This window comes from Anas platyrhynchos, chromosome 2 (assembly GCF_047663525.1).
Source record: "Anas platyrhynchos isolate ZD024472 breed Pekin duck chromosome 2, IASCAAS_PekinDuck_T2T, whole genome shotgun sequence".
NCBI lineage: Eukaryota > Metazoa > Chordata > Aves > Anseriformes > Anatidae > Anas > Anas platyrhynchos.
The window spans coordinates 53,142,385-53,161,333 of record NC_092588.1 but is presented as its reverse complement, the minus strand read 5'-3'; the positions used below and the strand labels follow the sequence as shown (position 1 = coordinate 53,161,333).

Genomic DNA, 18,949 nt, shown 5'->3' with positions numbered 1-18,949 from the left:
AAAATCATGCAGCAAGGAGCGCTTTGCCTGGTATGTTTACATTGATATGTTGTTTACTTAAACATATGCTCAATTAGATATAACTACTGTAAAAAAAAAAAAAAAAGGTTATTTTCCTCGTTTTGTCAATTTTACTGCTACAATAAGCTAAACATGAAACTAAATGGTAATGCAGAAACTGAGCCTGCAAATAAGACACTGACAAGCTTTTATTTTACTTTTTATTACAAAACAATAAAAAAGGTCAGTTAACATTAAAAGATTTAAATTAAAACTTCACCAGCACATCAGACTACCGAAAGTGAAATAAAAGTAAAAAGAAAATGCATGCAATGCATTTTGTTCCCCATTATGAGCAGTCAGAACACAGGAATTTGCCATCATGAAAAACACTGTCCAGCCATTCTGCCTCTACAGCTGCAAATGAGCAAGAGGCAGAGCTTCAATAAGTCTCTAATTTTTCCTTTTCAAAGCAAGTCTAAGTGCAGCAAAAGACACAAAATGCACTATTCTTATAAGACAATTTTTAGGTAAGCTGAAAAATACAGCTCACTGTGAGAACTTTTTTCTGCTTCACGAATATAAGAGAAGAGAATGTATAAAATATCTAAAGTCTATTAAAATTTCAGTTAAATCAGTTAAGCTCTTAGATTTAACTGAAAAAATATGCAGATATTGTAAGGTGATTGAGACTTTTATCATTCACAATATATTCATAGAATTATCATACACAGAAAGATGGAATTGATGACTTTTTAAAGTCTAATTTTTTCATAGAATGCACTTGATCAACAATTCATTTGCCAATTAACACAAGCATTGCCCCCTGTATTTCTTCGGAGGTTGACAGACAGATACAAATATGCAGGAGAATACTTTGCCTTCGTAATTATTTTAGTTCAAAATCCACTGTTTAGCAAAGATTAATCTACTTTCAGGAAACATTTGTAATGCTGAACTATTTACTCTGATTGCCACTCTTTAAAAATTACACTCTAAAAGAATATATTATGTGTGTAATGCTGTAGCACTTATGATGCTTAGATTTATGATAGTTGGAAATAAGAATACTCAAAAATATCTTCCTTTTCCTGAGGTTTAAAAAAAAAAATTAAAAAAAATCAGGGATGGAGGTACACTCTAACATAAGTATTTAACTATTCCAGGATCCTCAAAATATGGGAACAGCTTGTACAAATCTTAAGATACTATTAAACAGATATTCTGTCACTGCAGGAATTAACTGAAGTGCAGTCAGTTTCATTTCTGTTACCTTCTGAGTGCACTACCCATAAGAAAAGCAAGTTCTTGAGGCTGCTAGGAAGGAGTGGAATTCCAGAATTAAGCTACAAGACCCAGTCAGTTTTCATTCTGCAAAACAGTGAAATAATCAATGTGCTGAAACTTCAGAACCTCATTTCCCCAGCTGGTCCAGCCAGGCTGCAGGTTGCGAGCAAACAACTCCAAGCACTCCACATCTGGTTTGACAAACTCTGCCAGAACTGCTGTGCAAGATAAGAAGAAAAAAAAAGTTGAGGATAACAATGACAAAGGTACAAACAGCGAGAGTAATCAAAAATATAAAAATAAATAAAATCTCCCCTGTGCTGTTAGCAGATGAAAAACGGAATGTTTCATTAAAAAAGGGGAGAGACAGCAAATTAATTTTAGAGTTTTGATTAAACAGCTGGACTATTTGTAGTGAGAAAGTCATTTAAAATAAGTGCCCTTGAGATTCTGCACAATGTGGTCAAGGCCTTCAATAGTCTTGATTTATTGGTTTTCATTTAAAGAAAGGGAATGAGGATTTATTTCATCATCTACATGGGTGAGTTCTAAATTTCTCACAAATGTCAACAAAACACCTCCTAAAGGCTCAATTAGCTCCTATAACACAAGGGCAACATTTCTATAAATAGACAGGCTCCTTCCTTGATTAAGATTGCACTCTTTTCTGCTGCATCTTAAAAGGGGATAAAAACATTTTTTTTTTATGAAAAAATAGTTGAAAATTAAAAAAAAAAAAAAAAAAAAAAAACACCAGTTTAAATAAACATAGCATTAAAAGGATTATAAAAATGCAAGGGCTTTTTTTTCCCTCCACAATAGCAACTTGGCAACTAAAGAAGTATCTATGTAACTGTGTTCTTTCATTCAGTAACAAATCTCAAATTTCTTCTACAGTTGGACATTTTTATTGTTTAAAACTCAATAAATACATGCCTATCACACATCAAGTGTGATTATGATTATTCTTGGAGTGATAGAAGAAGACCTTGGTTATAACATTTCACCCAAGAAGTACTACTGCAAACACCTTATTGTTAAATGCGTTACCTGCCACACAGAGACATTTATTTGGTGGCTGGGTCAAAGAAACTCTTAACCAGGTTTCAGGAAATAAGTTACAAATTCATTACCTATAAAAACATCCATGAGAAAAGCAAAGGTTTAAGGAATACCCTTCAATACAAAGGGGGAAGAAAGACTGAAAAACATATTTATACTAAAAATTATGTCCTAAGCTTTTATTTTTGTGACTGAGGACAAAATGACAAAAGCTTAGAAATTATTTCCTTATTTAAAGTATATTTAAAGCATATCAGGTTCAGTTCTGTTCAAATTTCTCTGAAGTCTCTGAATTTCTGTAGCTTAAAAGTACAGTTCAGAAATCCTATAGTTTGACATCTCTTCAGATATGATTATATCAGAAAGCAAAACCACACCTAATCAGCATATATTAAAGCATGAGAGGGAATGCTTTTTTGGGGTTCAGTCCAAGTTCTGACTTTTTGCACCGAGTTTGCCAGACACAGACTGCCCATGTGAGACAGCTGCTCTTGTCATGGACTGCTCTTGCTGCAGAAAAATAAGCATCCACTTCACATGCTAATGAGTGTTAATGAACCCCAGATGCATTCCCCACCTAAATGACTGCTTCCTTCAAAACTTACTTAAATATTTTGTAATGGGCATTTTCCAACATTCCTCTATTTTGGTACTACATATAAATCCATTTTCCTTCTCCCACTCTTTAACAAATGTCAAAAGAATGTCTCAGATGGGTTATCATCAAAAGACTGCTACCAGCAGGAGCCTTATTCTAAAAACCTGCTCCTTTCAGAGGCAAGCTAAAATATTTAAACAAATCTAACATTTGCAGAGGAGAGCTTTACAGGGGAGTGTACGTTCTGACAGAAACCTTGCTCACCGAATATTGCTGTTCAGTGTCATCTAAATTGATACCACTTCTGAGAAGCTGCTTTTGTACTATTTTGCAAACCCACCATACTCGGAAAAAAATAAGGCGTTAAAGTTTATTGTTCCTTTTCCAGGCTCTATTTAATTAAGGATTTCTTGTGCACTATTTGCTGCCAACGTTTTAACAAAGGTCTTCCAAAACTCTACTCTCCTGATCATCTAAGAAATCCCGTATTGCAGGAGGATGGACTTTTTCCACAGAAGAGAAGGGAGGCTGTGGAATGCAAAGCTCCAAAGCTTTTGGTAAGCTCCCTGAGAGCAGACCCTGACAGCTGTAGGACACTGCATGATCTTACACCCATTAGGGTCAAAACAGCATATTGCGGAGTCCAAGGATTACGTGATTTTTTTCTCCTCTGTATCAAAATAAGACGGAACCATTTTAATACTTCAGCAGAAGAAGCAATTATTAGGTGACAACATTTCATTAGTAGCACATGAGGAGCATTGACATTTGTTCCTGAAACGTATAGATTACAAGTATCATCACAGCACTACGTCTAGCAATCAGAAGCAGCTACTACTATGCACCAAAAACTTCCATCCCTAAGAGAAAAAAGTTTGAAAACGTACTTAGTTGATTTAACCACACACCTAATGGATTGGTTTGCCAAAAAGCAAAAGAAGGGGTAGCCAAAAATGGTCAGCTCATCATTGTGCCAGAAGACTGGCCCAATCTTTCAATCAAAGTGGTCATAAAATTAAAAAAGGAAGTCCCAAGAATCTTCCTCTCTCACACTCTTAGAGAAAAGGCCTTTCTATATAAAGCTATTCTGAAAAAAACAGAGACAGATTACATATAATTCAAGATCACATTATAGTCTGATTTTTCATTGCTTGGATATGGTATTTACATAATCACATCAGGCAGTAACCTTCGCTGCAAGGGAAATTAGCATATCAAGAGGGCAATAACGTGGCTCCATTTTGTTGGCATAAAATCTCATTACACTGGTTTCCTTGAACACCAACTTTTCCTATTTTAAGTTATAAACTACAGCCTCTTTGTTAGGCTTCTGTGGCCTTTATATTACCAGAGGGCTACCTTAAGAAACATGGATCTAACTTGCAGCCCTTAAAGAAATTCTGGAGTTTTTCCCCTGACAACAGGTTAGAGGATAGTAGAAATACCAAATACTCATTTTTCTACAATAGTGATAGATTTAAAAATATATATATGTATATTTCTATATGCTTACAGAGACCATTGACAATAAACAGCTTAAAAGAGACTAAAGAGATTCTTCTTCATCATTTGCAGGTGTCAAACACTACAGCAGCAACTCAGGCATCTGTACCTGGGAATCTAATGCCCACAAAGCTAGCAAAAATCTGGCTGGTAGATGTAATACCAGTCTTCTCAAAAATCCATCTCCTTCTAAAGCACAATCCTGCGGTCAGGCATGATACCTGTCAAACCTCCTTACTCTTGATCTCAAACAGGTTATCTAAGATGCATGCTGTTAAAAATGTTTAAATGAGCAAAAGGAGGAACCATTACTGAAACCAGCAGAAGTCTCCCCTTCTCTTTTAGGTAAGAGAAGGTTTCATTTCTTTTTTAGGTTTCATTACCTGAACAATAAATTCTGCACAGCAAATTAGATATGTAATGTGTAAACAATTTTACTGTCTTTTTACTGTCTGATTTGTGAGCCATACAAAGCACAGCCCTCATGTGATTGAACTCATTTCATAGTAACCCTTCAGAAGATTTTGCAATGTAGAGGTCCTTATTGCCTGGTTTGTCTAATCCTTGACCAGAACAGGACCAGAAAAAACAATGAGAAACTGAGAACAAAGACGGCCTTATACTTCTGTATCTTTCCTGAGCTTCAGGAAACCCAGATTTTAATGTACCTACCAATTAGTCTAACACAAGGGCTCACAAGGTACATAAGGAAATGAGAAGCATTTACTTCTTTTTACTTCCAAGATCACTTTCATGACAGTCTAACAAGCCATAGACTGCTGCAGAAGAAGTGACTTCCTAGGACTTTCCATTGCATACTTCTGCTGGAGATCTGCAGAGCAGCTAGAACATAGCCAAGAACTAATACCAACGTTTTTAGGCATAATCCTATGTGGCAATATCGTTTTCTAGAAATAAGTGTACATGCTAGAATACTGAAGGAGAAACGCCTATAACAAGAAGAATCTATAAAAAAGAAAAAGGTGTTTGAAGTTCAACATTGCTTTACAATGTCTGTGTAGCAGAATACCTTCTATGTCTTCTAAGAGCAACAGCGAATTGAATTAGGAAGAAAACCTGCTGTTACTTGAATCAAAACCAGAAGTGATAAAATTTCATTTTAATGCATTTGCATAAAGCAGTTTAAGTACATTTACAATGACATATTAGGGCTCTAAGCATTGAACACAGCACATGCATCACCAAAAACCCCTACAGTCGCAATTTCATAGTTAAATGCACTGCAGGAACCCAAACGTCTCTTTTTGATGGCTTACTTTAATTTACATCTTCCTCTTCCCCCAGAGAGACAAACTGTTATAATAAGTCATTAAGTGGCTATGTATGTACCAACATACAGCCTTTACAGTAGCAACTAGAAATAAAGTGCCAGACAGCATCAGTAAATACTAATATTTTTGGCTTTGTTACTACTTAAACAAAGCATAAAGAATGTGTGTGACTCATCAAGTGTCCTTCTCCCCCATTGCCAAATCTCTGCTTCTGCTCACATTTCCTCTGAACCACTCTAGGATGTAGCTCAGCTGCTCTCTACTGGCCACTTGAGAATATTGTCCGATCGTGAAAGCAATCCCCTTTCATAATAATGAAATCAAATCATCAGCAATTAGTTTTTGTCTTATAGTCTACCTTTTCATTCCACAACCCTGTTCTGAATGAAGCTGCCAGTACTGTAGATGCACACGGATTTCTTATAAAAACTGTTAGTCACTGATACTGCTCAATAGCAAATTCATTCTTCAAACAAAAACATAAATGCTGCACAGTGGTATCAAATCTCTCAAGTAGACTTGAAATGTCTGAGTAAAGACTTAAGAAATTATTACAGACAAGTTATTTCAAAATCCATTCAAGATCATTATTTTAAAAGTTTCATCGATACAGTTTCTAGATTCTGCCCCACAGAGAGGAAGTGTTCTGAGGACCATGCTGGCACTAGAGTTCTCTCTAATACGTACAAACTGCTGATTTGCACCCCTGGATACCTCACAGGTTTCCTGTTTGTGTACAAGTGTGCTGCTAAAGTATTGGTTTTCTGAAAAGGCCCTAGGTGGCTGCCTCACAAATGAGTGCTCTGCCACTCATCAGCTTAAATCAACACACACATTACGTCCTGCTGTAGCCATCATTCTTAAAGATGTAGCTTCAGAGCTGGAAACAGATCTTCCCAGAATAGCTCTTTTTTTTTTTTTAAAGCTAACCAAAGCATGCGTCAACTACTAATTTTTGAACAGGTATATATATGCATGTTAATTTAATAACAAATACAAGCCTCAAACGCAAATTTGGAAGCCTCCCTGAAGAGTAACACCTGTTCAGATTAGCTTCTTAACTGAAGTCGTTCTGTTCCTTGGGCACAAGAAGAGGAAAGCATGTCAGCACAACGAAGAGAACATTGCCTGTGATGCCTCTCCTCTCCAACAGCAGCATGCATTTCTTCTACCTGCCTTTTGTGATGCGATTACACAGCACCATGTGCACCAGGAATATTTATAGATCCATCATGAGTTTTCCCCTTGGGGGAGGATGACATCATTTTTGTGATAAACATATTTAATACCTCTTACCACATCATTGTAAGGCACTCAGGTGCTACAGCGATGAAAGAAGGATGACTATGTATTGATAAAAGCAGTCAAGTTAGGCTTTCTCCAGAATAACACGCAAAAGGTAACACATCACACAGAAGTCTTTAAATCCTTTGAACTAAACTGAAAAAAGCTAGAATTATTCATGCCCTTTCTACCTGATTAGTTGAATTTACTACACCAATTTCGGTAAATTAAATATTGCTCATAAGAAATAAACAGGACGTGGCTTCTTTGTTGCCTATTGTTAACAGCTTGTAAAGGATTAAGATTTTGGATTTAGAGGCAGAACTGTACTGCAGGCGTACAAACAACTCATGCAGAAATAAAAACATTTCCTTCAGGATGATATGTTAAAGAGGTTTCTGCTTCTATTAGCTAACTAGGAGATATTTCATTTTATATATTTCCAAAGTTCCCCACCATCACCAAAGAAACTTTACATCCTTTGGAACAACTTAGTATAAACAGTATTTGTAATCTGTTCCCAAAGGATTTTGAAATAAATGAAGAAAAGTCTTTTTAAATAGAAAATTTAAAAATAATTTAAAAGAAATCTACCCCAAATATTCACACAACAATGACGTTTTACTCTTCATACTCATTTTTAGGGACTAAAATTTAGATGCCTTGAAAGAATTTTTAGAAACGTTGACTCAACAGGACCTATGATTCCTCAAATTATTTGGCATATGGGAAATTAAAACACATCACTTATAAAGATATCTAATATATATGTTTATAAGTACACCACCTCAGATATCCAAGCCAAATGCTCTACAGAACCACCACAAATCAACAAAAACATACCAGTGAGAGGGGGTTTATGTGAATGCAGGCTGCAGGGTATGCTGACAATTAATTTATGTTCTGGAATTGGAAGTATGTCTTCAGATTTCCTGTTGTATAAACCAGAAGAAGAAAAGAAGCATGAGAATATATACCACCAAATGGGGTGCACATAGCTCTCACAGAGCTACCTCAGATAACAAGCTGTGGTCATTCACCATCAAACTTCAGGTAGGTGTAAGGGCAGTTAAATGTTGCTCACTCATATTGGGTAAAAGGAGTTTCTGAAATCCACAGAGGCTTTAGCCAAAACATGGTTAACAATGGCCATGCAAAGCCATCTAGGACAAGCACTACAGTCCTGTATGTTTTCATGTATAGGAAAACACCAGCAACCCCAAAATGGCTTCAGCTTGTGCTAAGGACTCATGCTCAAATGGAACTTGTCAGCAAAGGAAGCCCACACAACTTTTATTTGAGTCAGTTCCCCAACACAGACAGACGTAAGGAACAGGCAAAGCATTCTGTCCCTTAATCTCACTAAAGAACTCCCTCACCCCAAAGCCATCCAAAAGATGACGTCAAAAGGAGATTTGGGGACATAATACTGTGTTATGAACAAGTGACACACAAGTAGTGACACACAGCAGCCTCAAAAAGAGACGTGTACCATTGTCTGGCATACCTTTGGGCTTCCTTCACGCTTCCTTGAACTCTCCCCAGTATAAGAACTTCGTATGGCTTTTTGTGGAAAGAATCCAAGGGTAAAACAAATTCTCCAGATCTAGTAATCTGACACAAAGGAGTTAAAGATGCACAGTGGAAAATTTTCATATCTGATTCTCCCAACAAGACACCTTTTTTAATAAAAAGGAAGACATTGACAACACTACACCTTTCCAATAGAAAAGCACCTGGTAATAATGGACGATTTATTAAACTACGAAGTATCACAGTGCAAGCCCTCTCAGTCTCCAAGAAAGAAATAAAGCAAACTGAGAACTTACTTTTACCCAGTGCCACTCAGCAAGCGTTTTCACGGACCAATGAGGATAAAGTTCATCCTTAACAAAACGCAAGTGCTTCTGTCTGTTAGTCACCCACGTGACGATAAGACAATCTGGCGCAGCCAGTGCTGCTACAGGAATCTGCTTGATTTGCCATGAAGACAAGTGGCTGTATCTATACACCAATACAATGAGAAAGCAAGTTAGCACCCACCAAAAATAAAAATTGCAAAGCAACAAAAACGGATAAGGAAATTACACTGCCAAGATGCTTTAAGAAATATCTTCCGACAGCAGAGGAATTCATAAACAACAGGTCAAGAGTGACACCCAGTGGCCAAATCTGTTGGATTCCGATATAAAATCATTACTTAAAGTTTTACTGAGCAGAACCTATAACTACCTATTTCTTCTATTCCCCCAATTTAACTATTATGATATTAGCTCTTTGCTCTAGTCAACGTTATTCACTTTTCATACTAAGCTATCTATCCTCTGAATGAAAATGAGGAGTGAGTCATTTACAAGTGCAAGGGCAAAACTTCTTTGACTGGCAAGTTAAATGGTCACAAAAGAGTAATCGTTTGTTGGATATTAGGAAGAACTTCTTTACAGAAAGGGTTGTGAGGCATTGGAATGGGCTGCCCAGGCAAGTGGTGGAGTCACCATCCCTGGAGGTCTTTAAAAGACGTTTAGATGTAGAGCTCAGTGATACGGTTTAGTGGAGGACTTGTTAGTGTTAGGTCAGAGGTTGGACTCGATGATCTTGAGGTCTCTTCCAACCTAGACAATTCTGTGATTCTGTGATTTCTCCAACTATGTGAAAAAGTTATTAATGATTTTAAGTTTCTGTGGGTTGTTATTCAGAGGACCAGTTCTGCATGTTTTTGAGTGAACTGTCTTCTACATTGGTGAATACAAGTATGCATTCCCAGATTCTGTCCTGTTCTACCATATTTCTTCTGATGTTATTCTACATTTTTAACAAGTTGCAATTTGTGAAACCTACACATTACAGCATCACAAACATTGGCACACTGCTTACTGGAATCCACAGCCACTGTCTGGGCACCTGGGATCCCTATACAACACAACAGCAAGAACACGAGAACCAGGTAACAAGAATGAAATCCAAAATACCTTCCAGACTATATCACTCAGAGAAAACAGGATTCACAACCCAGATGTGAAATGCTTAAAGATTATCCATCAATAAGGTAACTAATAGCAGTGACAAAGCCACCTTTTGGCTTTATTTTTAAGGGAGAGAGGGTCTAGATGGCTAATTCATCTTTGTGAATTTATACAATTTTCCTTTGAGTAATTTGTATAGGTAAGAAATACACTTGAATGACTTTCACTAAGTTCCTAGAGGTTTCTGTAGGGCTTTTAATGTAAAACCTACTAGTCAATCTGTGCATCTGAAATTACATCTTCATAGCACGTTTAAAAAGTTACTGCAGGTATTATTCTGGAAAGTTACAAGGCTGTATTTTCCCCTTGTCCTTCTTTTTCACATGGATGCAGTTCTATGGTAATCAAGGGAGCTCCACTGGCATACACTTGATGTTACTCAGTAGAAAAAGAGGCCCATAAAGTTCTAAGTTAATGACTTCATAAAGCACATTACTCTGAAAGTTCCTATTGCGCTTGAGGATTTTACTGCTGCATTATCACTTTCTCTTCTCCTCAGACTGAAGCTCAAATTAAAAAGAAATTAAAAAAATAAACAACTAGGTCTTCTGAAGTGGACCTCAGTCCTAGAAATATTTGAAATATTTATCTAGCTTTATGTCCTCTAAAGTAACTCTATGAATTTCAAATGAGTATCTGCATGACCTAGACCTTAAAAAACAGTAGACTCCAAGCCTTCCTTAGAAGTCTAGAGAGCTACTATTCTTTCACCATTTAGGTAGTTTAAGATTTACTCCTGCAAATATTTTGTAGGGGAAGTATTCAAGCCATTTCAGTAAAATCCCTGAGACGATTATTTGTCTTGAAGGTAGGTAAATGTCGAAATGCCCACTAGCAAAACTTTGCTAGTTTAAGCTACAATCTCACAGTTACATTCGTCTGCACTACATTAACATGTCAATTATCCATTATAAGCAGAAATGACAAGGCCTGATATTACAGTAAAACTTACCTGTTACTCCTTTTAACAGATTTGTTCTCCCATGGTGGATCAATCACTATTACATCGTATTTTTTCTTGTCTGGGAAGTAAAATTACAAAAATATATATATATATATATATCAAAGAAACCAGTAAGTTAAGTTTTAAAATAAACATACTAGTTAAAATTGATAAAGGTTTATACACCAACATACAAAATACCAACAACACTAGGCAACAAAGATGCAAACTTTCTTTTATTTCATTATTTGGAATAAAAAAGTTTAAAGACTTCTAGCACGCTTGTTTTAATTCAGATAATCATATACTTCTCATAGTTCTAAGCTGAGGAAAGAAAGTTTGTGTGAGTTGGGTGAGATTCCTCCAAGAAATGCTGAACCTCGTGGGGAATTTCAAATAAAAATCTGAAGTACAATTCCCCAAGACATGAAAGCTTTTGCAGATTTCCTGAAAAAGCGATGTAATAAGGCATCCAGCTGAGTAAAACGTTGCAGCACTGAACACGAGTTTCCTGTGCTGTCTGATCTTTCAGCAGGCCAATTTGGACATGCAGAGCTCCAAATCAGCCCTGAAAAACAGCATGTTTTATGCTACTTGAGGTTAAGAGACATTGTGGGAAATTGAAAATAGTGGACAATAGAAAGAGAAATCTTGGGGAAAAAAAAAATCTGAAGCCAAAGCATTATATTAATATTCACTGTTGGTTACTTAAAAGGCATTTTCTAAAATTTCTTAGAGTGCTGTCTGATCTTCAGGAGAAGCCAAACCTGCTACATGCACAATTGTGACTCAGAAAATGGTTATTTCTTCCCCCCAAAAAGCCAACTGGCTAAAATTTGGACTTGAGACATAGAATCGTTACTTCAATAACAGGATACCATCTCCCACCTGCCTTATTAATTTAAAAAATATATATATGAAACAGCAATCATCTAAGTTTAGTATTAGACTGGAGGAAGCAAATATTGCTCACAAATCCAAAATTACTGGTTAGAGGATAGAGCGGTAATCCCTAGCTCCTACTCACAGGCAACATCTTTCCTAAAAGACTGCTTGATAAAGCTCAGCTGAAGGTAAAAATAATAATAAATAATTTATCGGTAGTAGTAGTCAAACTGAAAGCAAATGAAATGATTAGCCCCCAGAGAAGGGCTACGAAGCTGGTGAAGGGCCTGGAAGTCCTGTGAGGAGCAGCTGAGGGAACTGGGAGTGTTTAGTCTGGAGAAGAGGAGGCTCAGGGGAAACCTTGTTGCTCTCTACAGCTACCTGAAAGGAAGGTGTGGGGAGCTGGGGGTCAGCCTCTTTAAGCAGATAACTAGCAATAGGACAAGTAGAAATGGCCTCAAGTTGTGCCAGGGTCAGTTCAGGTTGGAAATGAGGAAACATTTCTTCTCAGAGTGGTTAAGCATTGGAATGGGTTGCCCAGGCAGGTGGTGGCATCACCGTCCCTGGGGGTGTTCAAGGAAAGGTTGGACATGGTGCCTGGGGTCATGGTTTAGTGGGTGATATTGGTAGTAGGGGGGTGGTTGGATCAGATGATCTTGGCAGTCTTTTCCAGCCTTGATGATTCTATGATTCAGTTTGGTGAAGACTGCTGCATGTCGTCAGGTTAAAGCTTTTTGCTTGACCAATCAAGGTTGGGGACCACTGGCTTGGATAGCTTTCAACTTACTCGTACAGAGGAGGTATTAATTCTAAAATCCCACCATTTCCCTGTCACTGGCTTAAGCCAATACTCTTGTCAGTGAAATATATCAGCTGAGAAGTCAGCTCATGTTTGGTACTCCTGTTCCTGCTACAGTGGTTTTCACCTCCAGCTGGGTGCAGCAGCCTTTGGAACTGTTGTCATCTCAGTGGGACACTGGAGTTGGTTTCACAGTCGAGTTAATGCCAGTCTATATAAACACTGCCGCCGTACAGGATGAAGCTGAAAGGGAATGCTTGCTTTAAACCACATAATCCTAGGCCTGTCTCATATCTAATCCATCTGAAGACCAAGACAGCAGGAACAGCCTTCCAGCAGCAGCATGCTTTTACCTATGTTAAAGCCCCATCCCAAGAGATAGGACTCATGAGCAAAGACATCAAAGTGTGTGGTGTTGTCAGAAGGCTGGAGGGCAGGGATGCCATCCACAGGGAGCTGCACAGGCTGGAGAGGTGGGGCTGTGCAAACCTCGTGAGGATCAACAAGGCCAAGTGCAAGGTCCTGCACCTGGGCCAGGGCAATCCCAGCACAAACACAGGCTGGGTGGAGAATGGATGGAGAGCAGCTCTGAGGAGAAGGACCTGGGGGTGATGGTTCATGAGAAGCTCAATATGATCTGGCAGTGTGTGCTTGCAGCCAAGAAAACCAACTGTATGCTGGGCTGCATCAAAAGAAACGTGGCTGAGGGAGGTGACTCACTGCCTATACTCCACTCTGAGACTGCCACTTGGAGCACTACATTCAGCTCTGGGGCCCCCAGCCCAAGAAGGATGTGGATCTGGTAGAGCAGGTCCAGAGGAGGGCCACAAAGATGGTCAGAGGGCTGGAGCACCTCTCCTATGAAGAGAGACTGTGAGAGTTGGGGTTGTTCAGCGTGGAGAAGAGAAGGTTTGGGAGAAACCTTATAGCAGCCTTCCAGTACCTAAAGGGGGCCTACAGAAAAGCTGGGAAGTGACCCTTTGTCAGGGAGCGTAGTGTTAGGACAAGGGGGAACAGCTTCAAGGCTAGGATTAGATTAGACATTAGGAAGAAATTCTTCACTGTGGTGGTGTTGAGGCAGTGGCACAGGTTGCCCAGAGAAGCTGTGGATGCCCCATCCCTGGAGGTGTTCAAGGCCAGGTTGGATGAGGCTGTGAACACCCTAGTCTAGTGAACCACAGAATGGTTTGGGTTGGAAGGGACCTTAAAGATCAATCCCCCAGAAATGGGCAGGGATGCCACGCACTAGATCAGGTTACCCAGGGGCATCCACGACTTCTCTGGGCAACCTGTTCCAATGCCTCACCACCCTCACTGTAAAGAACTTCCTCCTAACCTCTAATCTAAATCTCCCCCTTTTAATTTAAAACCTTTCCCCCTTGTCCTATTATTATCCATCCGAGCAAAAAGTTGCTCTCCTCTTTTTTAAGCCCCCTCTAAGCAATGAAAAACTGTATTAAGATCACCCTGGAGCCTTTTCTTCAGGCGGAACATCCCCAGCTCTCTCAGCCTTTCCTCATAGGAGAGGAGCTCATTTAACAGAAGAGGCAGATGTATCCCTTCCAATGGCAGAGGGGATGGAACTAGGTGATCTTTAAGGTCCCTTCCAACCCAAGCCATTCCATGATTTATGATAGCTATTCCTAATTTAATGCATTTACGTGACTTCTAGACCCACTACGGTTCAGAACACACTCACCAGCTGCTGCATTCTGAGTTTCACGTAAAATACCATGACTGAGATTTTCAAAGGAAACTGGACACTAACGAATAAGCTCCCCATAACACAGGCTCCTCACTCCATTCAAGACTCCTGTGAAAACCCCCACCTACCTGCACAAAGTTAAAAACACCACTTTGAAAGCTTGTATGTTAAGAAAACAGTTCCTTAGTTATCTTGACAATAACCCGCCTTCTCAGGCAGGGGACAAGTGATACATTCTAATGACTAAAGGTACTTACAGTTCAGCAGGGGCTGTAAACATGAAATATCAGATAAAAGGAAACTGCTTTTTGGTGGCACCAAGTACTTCTGCCCCATTAACACAACAATCTTCGCACAGTTTGAGTTGTTCTCTGTAACACACGAAAGCAGGTCCTGCTCTGGACTGGAGGTTTCATCGTCTAGCACATGCACGGCTGGATGGTCACTGTCATTTACAGCTGGAAACTGCTTTGCCATTTCACATAATTCAGCCAACCCACAGTCAATGTGCCCAGGAACAATGTTCTTCCCGCAACTGAGTTCTGTAGTAGCACGGTGAAGAAAACCACTTTTGAGTCCTTCTTGGACTAAATGCAAAGTGCCTTCCCAAATGAGCTTCCTGATCTGTATGGTCGTAGAGAAAAAAAAAAAATCTTTTGAGTATGTGTGGTATCATCAGGGAAATGAAACAGAAATCAAAACATTTTCAATTTGCAAAACGGGAGAAGAATTCTTGCCAAAAACTTAGATCATTGACTGAAAAGTTATGTGTGCATGCTAACTGCTGTTTTTTGATTGTTTGTTTTGGCAAAGTGGCAATAGTTGGAAGTCTGAAGAAAGATACCAAGGCTGATGAATAAAACATTTTACAGACAGAGGTGGAATACTATTGTTCTAAACAAGCACGAATGCATAAATTAAAGTTCTAATCTAATTTCACGCTACTGTCCACAAACATAACTTTCATTGAAATGTGTACTTGGCTCTAAAACCAGTAATTTCCAGGTTTTAAATCACTTTTAAAAGCTTAGATGTCTAATTACCGACTTAGATGTCTTATTATAGAGACAAAGTATGTCTTCAAGTTTAGGCTTCGAACAAAAGACAAATAAGACAATAAGACAAAAACCTCTTGATTCCTTCCCTTATTCTTATTGTTAAAGGGCTTTGTCTTAACTTGAAGGTTTACAATCATAAACCTATGTTTGATGTTGAACTTCAAAATTCTCTCATTTAAGGCAATTCTTTACATCCATAGCTTATTCACAGCAATACTTACAGGACATCTGCATCATAACATAGCAAACTACACATTTACTACAAAATTGCTGTCATGTAAAAGAAAAAAATTGCTTTTTAAATATAGTCTAGGAAGAATTAAACAAAAAGCCTAATATGACTACCACATTCAATAAAGAAAGGCAAGTAAGTGTAGGTCCCTGTTTAGATTCACATCACTACTTAGGAAAGCACAAGTAAACTTAATCTGTGGATAATGTTTGATGTATTCAAGATTTACTGTGATGTTTGAGTGATACTAGTTTCAGCAGCGCATCACTGACACAAGCCTTAATAGAGGTTTGAATTCCAATTCATTCACAATGCTTTAGTATGATTATGAAAATGTAAAATGTTTGAGAAAATAATTCTTTTCTCATTAGCAGAAACAAGACACCTTGGAGCACTTCTGGTCAGAGAAGCTTCAAATAACTTCAGCACTGTCCTGATACATTAAAAATGAGTCAATCTTCAGCACAGGTTATACTGCTTATTTCAAATCAGTCACTCCCTGTTCAACCAATATTCAACTCAGCGGTGCATAAAGTTCAGTAATCCATAAACAAAAATATTCTGTGAATACAGCTTCCAGCTCTTTGAAATTTCTGAGCTACAGTTTGATGTCTAGTTTGTTTTTACATATATCTACCCAGCAGATATTCTCAGTATGCACTTAATTCATTTATGGACTGGAGAGATGACCTTTCTATTAGTGGAACAAGCTATAAAAATAGAATTTATTTGCAACGATGTCTTGCACGCCATATATAGCCCAAAATCAAGTATCACATACTCGCAAAATATACTCATATTTTTATATAAGTATATATTTTTATATTTTTTATACTTCAAACTTACCTTTGTATGATATTCTAAGGCATCCAGTTCACCTTGGTTGAATACACATTTCCTTTTACGTTTCTGCTGAATGAGCAATGAAAAAAACAACAAACCATATTACATCATAATGAAAAAATCAATAATCAAACATATATGAATAACAAATCAACTCTTTTAAACTGGACGAAGCTTTCCATCTTTTTCCTATCACAAGTATAAATCCAGTAAGCAAAATTAACATCTCAAAATGCCTAGCCTACTGCAGGCATTCTCATGACAGAAAGGCTTAACAAAGCTATTGCATTATTTGTGGCATTAGTGCATGCCACAGTTCACGTTCAGGCCTCGTTTGGGCTCACACTAGAAGGTATTTGTTCAGCTGCCAAGTTTACCAGTAACAGAACATTAAACAGGTCTTCCCAGTTACATTTGCTGGTTTAGACCTGTGACACTTTGGGGCTTTTTTGGTCCACAAAGAACAGTACTGAACAACCTACGTATTGAAAGTGAATTTGTACCGTCTTTCCCACCTTGTTAATCTGGACAATCATGACAACTACCACAAGTTTAGCTCGAGTCCATGATAACAACAACCATCAGAAGATTTCATGAGCAATTGACAGCTTTTGAGTCACAAGTTGAACATCCAGAGGGTGGTTGGGCACTGGGACAGGCTTCCCAGGGCAGTGGTCACGGCACTGAGCCTGCCGGAGTTAAAGAAGCGTTTGGACAATGCTCTCAGACATATGGTCTGATTTTCTGAGTGGTCCTCTGGGGAATGGAGGAGTTAGACTTGATGATCCATGCGGGTCCCTTCCAACTCAGATATTCTATGATTACTGACACAAGGAACCCAAGAATACCCTTATGAGTGCTAACATTTTTCATGCATCTTGAAATCTATTGTGGAAAAGCTCTTGATCTCCTCTGTAACTTCAGGAAACAGAAATTTGCAAGACAATGTTAATGTAGGTCAGTTACCTGGGGATTAGTGTAGGTTACTGTATTACAGAGAACATACCTTCCTAGCAACAGCAACAGAATCTTCACCACCACTCTTGGTTCCTTCTTGGGGTTCCTCTGCACTGCTGCTGGCCTTTATTTCTGCAAGACTCACCTCTGGATCTCCCTGCAACAGCTGCTGCTCAGGAGCTGCAGCTATGTGGGGCTTAGAAATGTCAAAGAATTCTTCCCGAAACACGTATCTTGTTTTAGCTGTTTTACCTTCTGTTTCTTCTACAGCATCTCCAAGACCAGGACTGTCTTTCGAGGAGGTGGCAGGAAACGTAGAAGCATCATGATATTCAGAAGAAGTGACAGAAGGACGGAGGGTGGCACCACCCGGGTTTGCAAGGGAGTCACAGATCTCATAGCCACACTGGTTGATGAAAGACAGATGATCCACGAGCCACCCTGCCCTCAGACGATGTACCACAGACATCACCGCTCCCCTCTTCAGGGAGAAAAATCAATTTCCTGAAACCGTAGCAAGCAATCATGCACAATTCCTGGCGAAAAGTCCTCCTGTGGAAATATTTTTTTATTTACTTTTAAAGAGTTCACTTTTCAGAATTATTATTGTTTAACAGAGTAACACCTACCTCGTGATGGACATCTCCATGTGCCCCAAAGAAAATCTACAGAAATTTCTTCTGATTTCCCTGTTAAAGCCTGTCTGATCCGTAGTGCACTCTCCTACAGTAAATTTGCATTTTATTATATAATCTTCTATAAATTAGTGTGGTGTATAATTATTTACTTTAAGATCCTTCTTTTCACAAGTTCGAAAATGGCATTTTGCCGTATAAAGTTAACACTTTATACCACAGCACTCAGCCATAAGAACACACGCATGCTTTACACGCTTGAAGAAAACCATCACATCTTGATGTATAGTTAAAAAAAATAAGATATGGTTAAAAACACAAGTACGTTTCACACGCTCTTGAAGAAAACCGTCGTATTTTAACGCATCTCTGGACCCTGCCCAGGTTTTCACGGACAGAAAATAAGTTGATCAGTAAGACTTTTATGGAGTAAATGGAGCTGTGAGAGCCTTGCAGCCTTTTGATAACGTTTTGACTTTTTTCCAAAAAGCTTTTTTTTTTCCTGTCTCTTATAAAACGGGATGGGTTGTAGTGCTTTGTTTTTATTTTTATTTTTTTCCAAACAATCAGCCCACGAAGGACACGCGTCCCTCCTCCTACACCCACCCCCCCCGCGCCGTACGGCACCAGCCGCGGAGCGGGGAAGCAGCGCCGCGCCCCACTGCCTCCCTCACTCACCCTGCGCGCCGCCATCTTGTTGTACGGCAGCGGCGGCGGCGCCGGCCGGAACGGCGGCGAGCTTCGCCCTGCCTTTTCCCGTGTGACGTCACGCGGCGGGCGGATTTGAAAACGGGGAAGAAGGAGGCGCCGCCGTTAGCGGTAACGGGCGGGCGGCGGCTGGGC

At 38.9% G+C, this 18,949-nt stretch overlaps 2 protein-coding genes across 6 annotated transcripts in view; one reads left to right on the top strand and one right to left on the bottom strand.

Annotated features, from left to right (window-relative positions):
* Nucleotides 1-207: 207 nt before the first annotated feature.
* METTL4 (methyltransferase 4, N6-adenosine) lies at nt 208-18,921 on the bottom strand. 5 transcript variants are annotated; one of them, XM_027451988.3, is made up of 9 exons: nt 18,785-18,921; nt 17,521-18,023; nt 16,518-16,583; nt 14,639-15,005; nt 11,002-11,071; nt 8,856-9,030; nt 8,534-8,640; nt 7,870-7,958; nt 208-1,505 (listed from the first exon to the last, which is right to left on the bottom strand). In XM_027451988.3, exons 2-9 carry the CDS (start codon nt 17,938-17,940, stop codon nt 1,360-1,362), a joined length of 1,440 nt encoding a protein of 479 aa, XP_027307789.2. In that variant the 5' UTR covers nt 17,941-18,023; nt 18,785-18,921; the 3' UTR covers nt 208-1,359. The 5 variants fall into 5 exon arrangements, with proteins under 5 accessions (XP_027307789.2, XP_027307791.2, XP_027307790.2 ...); XM_027451990.3 differs by having other exon boundaries at nt 208-1,502; XM_027451989.3 differs by having other exon boundaries at nt 16,518-16,580.
* The window catches only part of NDC80 (NDC80 kinetochore complex component), a 16,948-nt gene continuing 16,784 nt past the window's right edge, over nt 18,786-18,949 (top strand). Inside the window, exon 1 of the mRNA XM_027451987.3 lies at nt 18,786-18,925. The gene's annotated coding sequence lies outside the window, so the exon portion shown is untranslated. The remainder of the gene's footprint in view (nt 18,926-18,949) is intronic.